Source organism: Abrus precatorius, unplaced genomic scaffold (assembly GCF_003935025.1).
Source record: "Abrus precatorius isolate BTA unplaced genomic scaffold, Abrus_2018 Scaffold9, whole genome shotgun sequence".
In the NCBI taxonomy this organism is placed as follows: domain Eukaryota; kingdom Viridiplantae; phylum Streptophyta; class Magnoliopsida; order Fabales; family Fabaceae; genus Abrus; species Abrus precatorius.
Genome location: NW_020874439.1, coordinates 21,155,089 through 21,167,322, shown reverse-complemented (window position 1 = coordinate 21,167,322; position 12,234 = coordinate 21,155,089). Strand labels below are relative to the sequence as shown.

General features: G+C 29.8%; 1 protein-coding gene across 2 annotated transcripts; it reads left to right on the top strand.

Annotated features, from left to right (window-relative positions):
• The first annotated feature begins 7,399 nt into the window (after positions 1-7,399).
• On the top strand, positions 7,400-10,927 carry LOC113850375 (protein IWS1 homolog A-like). Of its 2 annotated transcripts, none has more exons than XM_027480901.1 (6): positions 7,400-7,882; positions 8,861-8,965; positions 9,084-9,197; positions 9,302-9,362; positions 10,113-10,237; positions 10,659-10,927. In XM_027480901.1, exons 1-6 carry the CDS (start codon positions 7,523-7,525, stop codon positions 10,713-10,715), a joined length of 822 nt encoding a protein of 273 aa, XP_027336702.1. In that variant the 5' UTR covers positions 7,400-7,522; the 3' UTR covers positions 10,716-10,927. The 2 variants fall into 2 exon arrangements, with proteins under 2 accessions (XP_027336702.1, XP_027336703.1); XM_027480902.1 differs by having other exon boundaries at positions 7,405-7,882; positions 8,867-8,965; positions 10,659-10,794.
• The last annotated feature ends 1,307 nt before the right edge of the window (positions 10,928-12,234 follow it).

Below are 12,234 nucleotides of genomic sequence, written 5' to 3'. Positions count from 1 at the left end.
TTTCATTTGAGAAGATGAAGGAGTTGTGTGAGACAATAATATCACTACAAAATGAGCAGGAACGTATCTTGGAACCTTCCTCATTACTTGAGCCTCCTATGCAAAGTGGACATCGATGAGCTGCAAATTAACATTGGTCACGGATCGAAACATAAGGAAGATAAAGGTTTGCAGTGTAGGCAAACTGAAGTTCTAGTATGTACTTAACATCAATGGACAACTGTGAAAAGTAATTTTTATGCCTCATATTATTTCATAGTTGTTTACATTGTAGGCAACATAATTTATCCTACCCTTTATGCCTGAACGCAGAATGGTGTCTATTATGTCCCTCCACCGTTTCCTTTTTACCCTTCACAAGGGACATAATCTTTTTATGTTCACTCATCACATACCACAAATCTGACTCTTGCATCTCCATTTACCACAACTAAGTATTATGTTCCTGAGGAAGGTTAGCCTCTTCATGACACCTCCTCCATATAAGGCTTCATTCTTCACACCGAATGCACTAGGTTTAGAGGTTCAATATAGTGGACATGGTGAGGAGACATCATCATTCATTGCAGGGGAGGACCGTGGCATTGAACTTAATGATGAATTTGTTGGTGTTTCAGATGTAGCAGTACAGAATGTGCGACATAACCCTTGTCGTGGAGCAAGAGATCATCGTCGATAGCGCATTCACACATCTCATGAGGAGGGACATCAGGACCACGTGTTTGGGTTCCAATTGAGTATATGTATCATTATTACTATTTCATTGTTATAATCATGCACCCTTGACATTTGTTTTTTTTATATTCCTAATATATTTTTCTTTTGTTGAGTCATTTAATATTTATGAATTTTAAACTTATTGCGTAAGCATACAATTTAATTAAATACATAACAAGTCATAAATTTACACAAGGTTCATTAAAAACATACATACTCATTAGAATGAAAAATAAAACATTAAAACTATTTCTTTTAAACTCAATCAACATATTATTACTGGTCACCATTCTTACCTTCTGATTGTCAAGGATAATGACATTGATTGTGACCAGCTTGTCGATATAACCTACATCCTTGTCGCGGTTATGACTCAACCTAATCCATTTTATTCCTAATTTGAGAAGCCTTTGGTCATCCTTTACCCTGTGCTCTATCATGATTTAGTAACAACTTCTACTCATAATTATGTAAAATGTTATCTTCATTTCCAAGTGACCACCACTAAGATGAGTATGTGTTTACGACATACTATAATGAATAAACAGGGTTAACACTCTACCAAAAGTCTATACTCATAGTAGCACAAACAACTATGACATGTGAATATAGATAGCGATATGCCTCAAATTTCCCATATTCACAAAATCGTGTATATCATACTTCACTTATGAACCCCCTTTGTGTCACAAGATTAAAAGCATCTTCAACCTCAAACCTTATTTTTTGTATGTCATAATGACAAATCTAATATAAGATACTTCTTGTTGATTTTTTTCTATGGCTTCAATTAATTTACAATAATATCTTCCACCATTGTCAAGGTCATTCATTGTACTTTCACCACGCTTCACAAAATACTCAATTAATCATGCATACATTGCTTTTACCAAGGCAGTAATTAGGAGATTTCTTGCCCCTTTTAAAACCATATTAATAGACTTTAACAAATTAGTAGTCATGTGGTCAAAATCATAAGGCAAGCTACACTTTTCCTTAGATATGTTATCAATCCATGTTTAAACTTCAGAAGAATAGGAACGAAATATATTAAACTTAGCTTCAAATCTTTACTTGCATAATGTATATGCTATATTAAATATAAAATATTGGGTTAAAAAAAGTTAAAGATATAAACAAGGTAAATTAAATAATTCAAATAAAAACATTTTAATTAAACTTACATAATTCATGGTATTCTTGAATGTTGGATTGGAATTACTTGTAATGTGAGGAATGCAGTAAACATTTAGAGATTGTCAACTAATATGTGAGTTAGACACTGCATCTTTAATACTTTGACGGTGATCAGACATCAAACATACTCATGTCTTCTCAGTAATATTAAGACGAATTATCACTAAGAACCATTCTCATGCTAATAAGGGTTCTTCTTCACAATGGCAAATGCTATAAGTAACACACTATTATTTCCATCTTAAGTTGTAACAACTATCAATGTTTCTCGATACTTACAGTATAAAAATGTACTATCTACTTGTATTATAGGCTTACAGAACTTGAATGTTTTACGACATTGTCCAAACGACCAAAACAATCGATAAAAGACTTTGAATCTATGGTCCACAACATTACCTATAACATAATCAGTGGTCTCAATTTTGTAAACCAACCTAAAGGCATGTAATTGCATGTATTCTAACTATATTGGCAATGCTACATACTATTCATCTCAATCATCAAATATAAGCACAATTGCTTTTTGTTTTACTTTCCATACTTTTTTGTACAAAATTAAATACCTAAATTGTCCACTTATTCTCTCTTGAATTAATGAAACTTGTACTGACAGTTCTTTTTTCACCATACCTATCATTCATTTAAAAAAAGTCATATTATTATATTTAAACATCATTTCCAAACTTTTGAACAAAAAGGACATCATCTTCACATTTACGTGCCAAGAATATATGAACAAATAAAATTTGAATCCAATCTTTTGTCGTCTTGAGAAATCATTGTATTTACACATGTTTGCTTACCACCTCATTTGGTAATTTTCTTGTTGTTTGTATTTTTTATTTTTTATTTTGGAAATGATGCTCTTACACTCCCAAGACATCCCATATTATAATTCACATACTTCACAACATGAGTTGACGCTTTTGACTCAATTACAAAAAAAGTTTTATGTGTCTTCATTACATAATGCTTTATAGTCATTTTAAGATCCTTTTTAAAGTCAAAGAGTTGCCCAACATATAATATATCTCTTTGTATCCATGATTATGACTCATGTAACTTAGAAAAATCTATTTCTTGATCAGAGTATTCCCAATTAATCTTAGTGTAGTGTGAACTTATATTCCAAAAAAGCGTTACAATATTCGTATTAAACTTCCACAATATAAATTATTAAAATTGTATAAATAGTTCACTATATAAAATAATACCTGTTGATTGTAGTTGCATATCGCTATTTTTTTAATATTTGGAATATTCATCATTGAATATAAATCATCCTCCAAATCAATATCAGAATAATTGTCAAATGAAATCTGTCTTTCATCTTCGTAGTCATATTTTTCATATAGAAATCATACATTGACATCGTTTAATAATAAATAAATAAATATATATATATATATATATATTAATAAACTATTTTTTAATTAATTCATATACAATAACATGAAAAGTTTGACCAATCGCAACATCTACATATAACAACTACATTTATTTGATGTCGTTGTTGACATGCATTTATCATGCAATTAATGTCTTCGTCATTGCATACATATAAAACTATATAGTTTTCATCATTTGTATCTACTAAAATTTGTGAAATCAATCTAGAAATTACGTTACTACTAGACAATTTCAATTTTGTATGTATCTTTCTTTTCAAAATCTTGGAAGGTAATTCCATATTCTATCTTAGTCATTTTTTTGTTCCCTTCAAAAATTATACTCTCACTTTTTTATATTATACCATTCTAATATAAAATAACTACAATTTCACTCATCCTGCATAACAAAAGTTTAATTATAATATGATTAATGAAAAAAAGATTATTTATTTAAATAAACACTAATAAATAGATAATATAAACAAATTGATCTAAAACATATATTAAATATTACACCTCTAGTTAAATAAATTTTATTCATAACACAAAAAATTTATTTATTTCAACAAGTTGATAATCACGTAAAATAAAAAATAACAAATAATGATATTTTATTTATATTATAATAATATTTACTCTAAATACAACTATTATTTACATTATAGTTTATTTTATTTTTATTATAATAATATTATGATTACAAGTAATTTTTTTCTTTCAAAATATTATTATTTTATTTTATTAATAAAAAGTTAATTTTAATTACATAATTTAAAAGATAAAACTTCTAACCTTCAAGTGCTAGGGAAGAATTGCTTCAAATACTTCTATGAAGAATTACTTCTATCACCTTCTTCCAATATTTATGAAGAGTGAAAAATTTTGTTGTAATATATAGGGTTGTGCAGATTCGAGTAAACTATTTCGATCTGCAAGAATCTGAACAATCCACCCAATCAAAAAATGGATATAAATAAGCTTTGGTTAAGTAAAATACTTTTTCTAGATTAATATGGTTAAATAAAGTCAGTAACGGATATAAAATTAGGAAACCATCAGTACCAAAACTGACCAAATACATATGTGAATGTTTAATTTATTAAATATAAATCTCGAATCTTCTATCGTCAGTTTTTCTAAAGCTCCATCAATCACCTTTCTGTGATATACCAAGTCTCTCGCACTACTTTTTCTCGTCACTGTGAATGTTTAATTTGGGCCCAAGCTCAATTCCGTTATTAGGTCTTTAGGTTTTCATTGAGACTGTAGCATTTCTTTCCCAATGCACCATTTGTTCGTTATCCGATAAAGTCTAACCAAACTAACCAACTGATTTATTGAGCTATTCGATAAGCCTGAATCCAATTTAACCAAGAAAAAATTGGATATTTTTTTAAGTAATTTGATTAACTATAAGTAAGTAATTTTAGACCCGAACCCATCCAAAAACTTATTCGGAGGGCAAGTGTACCCATCGAAAAGTAATAAAGAGTTCTTAAATTAAGACCCTGAAACATCGTTCCACAAGGATTGTTTTCCAATTACTAAGAATTTTCTAATTCAATTGTTTAAGCTTCAAAGATATGAAATTAATTAAAACAAGAATTTATAAAATTAATTATAAACTAAGAGTAAGGAATACAATGCACGTCTTGGTTAAACTTATCGGAGAGAAACCTAGGGCATATGGGTTTTCTCATTCAGTCTTTTATGTTATTTTTCTATTTAACTCTAAATTCGATTTCTTTATGATTACCAATCATTCATACGAATACTATTAATACCCAATAGTCATGCAATATTAATATTCTTTTCTCTAAATTAACATCTTCAATAGTCATGCAAGACATCAATTTAGGAAAGCTTAAGGAACTTATGAACTTGTTAATTTAATAACGATTAGAAGAGAAAGATTGGTTTGGTCCACCTAATCTTTTGTCTCGTTTTACCCTATAGATTTATTAATTAACCGAGGTACGGTCGCCTAACGATATAATTAATTAGGATTAAGAAAGAAGCGCAATAGGATAAAATCTGATCACAAAACGAAAATCAAATTTAGATTCAAATATTAAAATTCTATAAATTCATGAACAATAGTTCTCATAGCCTTAGTTATAGACTTAGTTACTCATGCTAAAGAAAAGAACTAAAACAATCATAAATAAAGCTATAATCAAAAGAAATAGCAAACTAGAGTATGAGTTGTGTTCCCGGTCTTCAAGTACGATCGCTTGAAGCTCCAAGTCTCGTTAAGCATGTGCCAAGGATCCTGTGCAAGAGAGACAAGATCAGAAGTGTATCCGAAAGTCAAAGACTAAATGTAAAAACGGTCTTTTTACGATGCCTAAGATCTTCCCTTTTATAGGATTTGAAAACCCTAAAAACTCTTCATAATTGAGCTTCCCACAAATGAGTACAGTCGTGTAAGACCTTAAGCACGGCCGTGCATGGGCTCGAAGCACCCCCGTGCATGGGCTCAAAGTACCCCCGTGCTTGTTAGAAGGGTCTAGGCGTACTGACTGCTGCGAAACTCTAATCTTCTATCAATTTGAGTCCAAAATGCACCCAAAATTCACTTGCGGCCTCTTTATACCAAACCATATAATTAATATATAAATTAGTGTAAAACTCAAATAAAATAAAGATCAAATATGAATATATGAGCTGTAAAAGAGGGCATAATTACAGACTTATCAAAGTCTTTAGGTTTTAATTGAGACTGTAGCATTTCTTTCCCAGTGCACCATTTGTTCTTTATCTGATAAAGTCTAACCAAACTAACCAACCGATTTATTGAGCTATTCGATAAGCCCGAATCCAATTTAACTGAGAAAAATTGGATATTTTTTTTAAGTAATTCGATTAACTATAAGTAAGTAATTTTAGACCCCAACCTACCCAAAATTAACTGGTGATCACTCTTAGTAATATATACTTTTAATGTTTGGATAAAAACTGTATAGTAAAAAGAGGAACTAGTGCATAAAATACAAGACAAGTATCGACTTATCAATGACCAACACATAATTGTTGAAAGTTCAGTAACTAACACACTCGTATCAAACTAAAAGTAGTTGACACAAAAATATTAATATTTTACCTGATGACACGTATCAATAGAAGGATGAATGTTAACCTTTATTCATCCAATAATTATGTGTTACTATTTATCAAATTGACACTCTAGTAAAAATAAAAATAAATTAAAGGTGTTGGTAATGTGTGTAACAATACTTATAAACTTATGTCATTCTAACCTGAGACAAGACGAGGAATTAATTTTTTTTATCCTCTAAATTGAGAAATTATCTTGAAAAATTATTTTTCAATTCACCCTAATAAGACAAAAATTCACTAAAGTCTCACATTTCCATAGACATAAAATTATTATTTTTTATTTTAAACTAAATAAACATTGAGCCTTAAATTTACTTTCAAAATGAAATTAATTTTTATAATTAAAAAAATTAGATATATTAATGAAAACTGCTAAACTTTTTATAATTTTAATTCATCATTTTTTTTACTTTTGTCAAACTGAAATTTTTTTTTTTAAATAAGAAGTTAAAAAAATAAAAGTTAATTAATATTTTCAAGCGACATGTTAACTTCTTTTTAGTAAGAAGATTTGTAAGCTGAAATAGTAGAAGAATTTATTATATTAATTTTTAAAATTTAAAATTTTTGCATTAATTATTTTAATTTTTATTATCATTTTATAATAAAAGAAAAATAAAGTGAACATGTTTTCTAGACTTTTTTATAATTTTAAAAATTTTAAAAATTAAATTAAAATATCCTATACAATTGAGAATACAAATTTGACCGAAAATAGTGAAATAGAAAATATTCTTAGTTTTCAAAAATATTAAAAGTTGTCAATTATTTAATTGATTTTTAATTTTCAAGTTATAATATTCTCTCAATATTTTTTTATAATTTTTCTATCCCTCTCCATCACATCATATCACTCATTTTATCATTTTTTTTTTCACTTCCTATTTCTCGATGTAATTCTTTTTGTACAAATAACTTTTTTGTTTTACCTTATTTTTTAATATCCTTTTGTGCTGAATTAAATTAAAGTGAATGCTAGTTTATAAAACCAGTGGAGTGAAATACTCGACTATGTAACATTCAACAGTGATTCAGGGCTTCACTCTGAAACTGAATTGAAAGAGCATCATATTCATTACATAGATCAACCCGAAATGGCGAAACGCGACACATCAGATTCCGAGTCCGAGGAAGGCTCCTCAAGTTCAGCGTCAGACTCGGAAACCATGGCCAATGCGAAGGGCGTTTCAGAGTACGAGAAACAGAGGATGTCCAGAATTGCTGAGAACAGAGCCAGATTGGAGGCTTTGGGTTTGCCCCAAATCGCTTCCTCCCTCAAGGGTTCGCCTCAGACCAACCAAAAGGGTAAAGAAAAGGTTCAAAATGATGATGATGAAGAGTACGTACCCGAAGACGATGGAGAATTCGCTTCAGGTTTTTCAAGTGAAGAAGATGACAACCATAAAGATGAAGACTTTGCAGTTGAAAATGCTTCTGGGTCACGGAAAAGGAAGGTGGGTGGTTCATGTTTTTTTAGTAAATGCCCCATTTTTAATTTGATGTTTTATTTTTCACTTTTTTATTTTAAGGTAATGTGCTGTTTTGGTTCTGAAAGTGTCAAAGTGAGGACTTGTGTTGCATGTTTTATTCACTTTTATACAAATTTGTCTCTGAATGTTTCAATTTGTTAACAAGTTTAGCTTACCAATTAGGGTAACTAACGCATTGCTAATAAGTTTTACTTAGTCATGTTGTTAACTTCAAACGTTAAAAGTACAGAAATTAGCAGTTAGCACTCTCCAAGACAAAGGGTGAGTTTTGATACATGGCTTGTTTGATTGCTTATTCAGTAAGCTTATTCTAAACAATGACTTGTGTTATAAATTTAATAATGACACTTATTGGGATAAGTCGAAAACAGTTTATCTTAATAAGTTATACTAAGAAACTTATTGAAATAAGTTGAAAACAACTTATGTTTTTTTAAGTTGTTCATAAGCTCTCCAAACAGGCCATGAGTTGTACAATAATTTTAGAAAAGACGCTTCTTGTAAAGTGTTTTGATTTTAATGAAAGGGTCTTCCTATATAATCTCTATGGAATCAATAAATAGTACGATTTTATTGAAAATCACGTTAGGATACATTGAAAATCATGAGGAAGAGTGCATTATTATTTTTTCAATAAAATAATTCTACTCTTAATTTCTTAGTCAATGTCGTAAGGGTACAAAGGATATTAGTTAGTATTTTCCATAATGAAATTGGGTTACTAGTAGTTTTTTGTTCTGTTTTTTACTTGCTCCTTCTTAAAATTGAGATATTTTTGTTGGTAAAGTGTTCTGTATTTAGCTGTAGTCATTTTTGGTCCGATGTAAATAATGAGATGCTTTGGTATTGTGTTTTGTTACTAGTTATTGTGCATAGACCCTTGACTTGTGGTTTGAAAGTTATTTTGACCTTTACAATCACAATTCTTTTACTTAACCCCAGTTGCAGGTAAAGAACAAAGGTTTGAAAACAAAAGGTAGAGTTTCTGGGAAGAAGCATGTCAATAATTCAGAGAACATTGATGATGATGATGAAGCTTTGAGGCAGGTAGTGCTGATGTTTACATCTTGTTGGTTTTGTTTTATGCATCTTAAACATTTTGTAATGCTGCTAATTGCAATGATGCTATGAATAGAAGCATATTAACTGTGATATTTGTGGATAGGCAATTGCTCTTTCCCTGCAAGACTCCAAGAATGTAGTGAACATTAGCAAGACTGAGAAAAAGGGAAGCAATCACATTCAAGAAGATAAGGGAAGAAAGAAGAACAAAAAACCGGTTTGTATCAAGTTTGATATTCACAGAATTATCTTGCCATCTTTATAATTCTTTTGGTTTGTATTGGAGCTTTTTAAAAAAAATGATTGTGTCAACTACCGCAGTTTTCGAGTCGGCTGCAAATGACCGAGGATGAGCTCATTGTTCACTTCTTCCAGCTTGATGGTAATTTGATAATTTCTGTTGCTGCTACTTTTTGTTTGTTAGGCACTAGTAATAGTGGTGCGAGATCAATTGAAAGCCATACTTATATCACCATCAACTATTCATCAAAGAGAACTGTGTTTTCCCTTAAAGTTTCATCTTATCATGCCCATATTAAAACTGCACTTGTTGAGGTAATTGGAGTTATATGTAAGCCAGCTATTTTGATCCATTTAATTTTAAATGGGAAACAGTGGCTACTAGAAAAAAAATATTCCAAGTACATAAAAAGCAATATGGTCCAAGAAACGACACTCTTGCCTTTACAATGCTATAGTGTTTATTGTTATTCTATAAATCATTGGTATTACTCTCTTCTTGTGCATCTATTGATTTGCGAATATATATGCACCGTTATTTCAACTTATAACTGTATATTATATGTTTGAAGTATCAGACAATTGTCATTGCTATGGATGAGGAAAACATAAGTTTTTTTTATAGTTTATTTGACCCAATATTGTTTTAGAAGTGCAGTTTCTTTTTCTTTTTTTTTCCATTTTTAAAGAATTAAGCTAAACACAACTTATATGATAAGTTTTAAACCATTAATCTTAAACTGAATAATGCCATCAACATGTAGTTATTTTATCTAGATTAAGTTTTAACATATAGATGAACAAAAGAAAGCTTTTTCCCTCTCGTATTTGTTGCTGCTTTTAACTCATGCACAGACTGTTGGTGATTGACAAGTAAAATTCTGTCATGCAGAAGCGGGAAAAGGAACTATAACAATAAGGGATCTACAAAGGGCAGCTACGGCTCACGACTTTTTATGGACAGACAAAGAGTTGGTTGATATGATTCGCTGCTTTGATAGTGATGGAGATGGAAAGGTAAGTATCGGCAGACCTTTGATGATTTTGTTTTCAGATAGAGGTCAGGGAGAACATAGAATAACCTCAAAACTTTATAATTTTCGACTTGAATTTTGGTGGGTAATTGCTAAAACTTTAGGGAATATAGTTTATATGTGGGCTATATGTTATTTATTCTCTAGGAGTCTTAACATGGTCCAAATATGTTGTGGTTATTACAAGTACTATGCATTGGTTATTCATTTCTTTTTTTATAGCTTCAAGGTCAGAAAACGTAAGTATTCTTCCTTACATGATTACATCATACAAATATGAATATTGGTGATTTTGACTCCTTAATATAAAAGATTGTGGAAAATTACCAAAAAAATTTATGTGCATAATGTTGTTGTTGATGTTGTTATTGTTGACTACTGAACAATAATGAGCTATTTTGCAGCTAAGCCTTGATGATTTCCGGAAGATTGTTGTTCGTTGCAACTTGATTAAGGACTAAGGAGTCTTGAATCTTGAAAAGATTTATAGAATCAAGGTTAGAAATAGAGATGAAATAGAAAGATATTATAGGTTGACTAATATACCATTGTCATTCCTTTTGCTCTTATTGGTATCGCTTTGAGGGTCGAGGCCATGATCACTATGTATATATATTCCGTGGAATGACTCAGATTTTTATTATTCCTTGAATCCCATCATTGCTTTATAACTTTATAGTGTTACTTTGTGTAACCATATTCTCTCTAAAAGTTTCCACTTCATCCAACCTGATCTAATTATAATCTTGCCTCACTCACCCAAATTTCTAATATCAAGGTTAGCAATTGATCTTCTGTCAATTAATCTTCCTCCCCTTCCCTACACAGGAAGAGGGAGCGAATCATGTAAGAACATTTAATTATTGGAAAAAATGAGAATGATAAAAACTGAACATTACATTTCATCATTCATATGTAATTGTATGGATTATATATATAATAAAGAGTTTCTAAAGAAGCCAAAATTATAATTTACTAATACATTACGTTTAAAAAACAGTTTTAGTTTGGCACACAAAATTTCAGTCTTGAAATTTTAATTATAATGTTTGAAAGTCTTTATAAAACTAGAATCACAATTTCAAGACAAGTTTATGAAATTATATTAGAAGTGATTAATTATTAATAATTTTTAACCCATGTCCTTCGAGAGCCACAATTCTTAATATTAGAACTTCTGCTTCTTTTCCTCCTTTTTCTTTTATTCTTCATTCTTCGTCCATTTATAAGTGTCAACCACTGTAGACATTAATTTATTTTACACTATTTTATGCACTTATTTATTTTTTAAGGTTTTCTACACTTATTAAAATCATTCTTTCTCTTTCTTTTTTCTTTGTTTTATTTTATTCTATTTGTCATGTATGTGTGTGAAGATGGAGCCCATAGTGCAGATAAAAAATATCATTTAATTGATTTCATATGAATTCAATAATGAAAAAGTCTTAGCCTTTCTTTGTTCAAACAATTGTAAGCCTAAAATTAGGCTTTAAAAAGTTACGAACATTGATTCAATGTTAGGAATCATGACATTCATTCACTTGTTTTTTTATCATCATGCATGACATGCCGTTTAAAATAGGAGAAATTGGGAAACAAGAAAAGGAAAAGAAAACACAATTCCAAGAACTTTCTTCCTTATTTTTTTCTCTCCTTTATTTTCTTTTTTTTCCTCTTATATCAAATAATATAAAAGTTACTGAATTTCATAGTCCTTTGGTTTCCAACAAAATATTTCCTTCTGTCAAACGAAGCAGTATAAATTTGGATACCAATCATGATTAATGATTGTAAACGCAAATAGTTATAAAAATCTAATCAATTCCTCTCTTTTTTCACTGAATGATTCTTTCCTGATGATTATTATTGTAAAAAGCTTTCAGGTGAAGACAACAATAACCCTTGTATTCAATTTCCATCAAATGGACAGTTAATGGCAACTGGAAATTAACTTGTTACTAACAAAGTGGCCCTCATATT

Bases quoted from the DNA above. Each gene is read 5' to 3' on its own strand.
- LOC113850375 (XM_027480901.1), top strand. From the start codon at position 7,523: ATGGCGAAACGCGACACATCAGATTCCGAGTCCGAGGAAGGCTCCTCA. The intron at 8,966-9,083 runs GTAGTGCTGATG...ATTTGTGGATAG, and splicing joins ATGATGAAGCTTTGAGGCAG to GCAATTGCTCTTTCCCTGCA. The intron at 9,198-9,301 runs GTTTGTATCAAG...CAACTACCGCAG, and splicing joins GAAAGAAGAACAAAAAACCG to TTTTCGAGTCGGCTGCAAAT.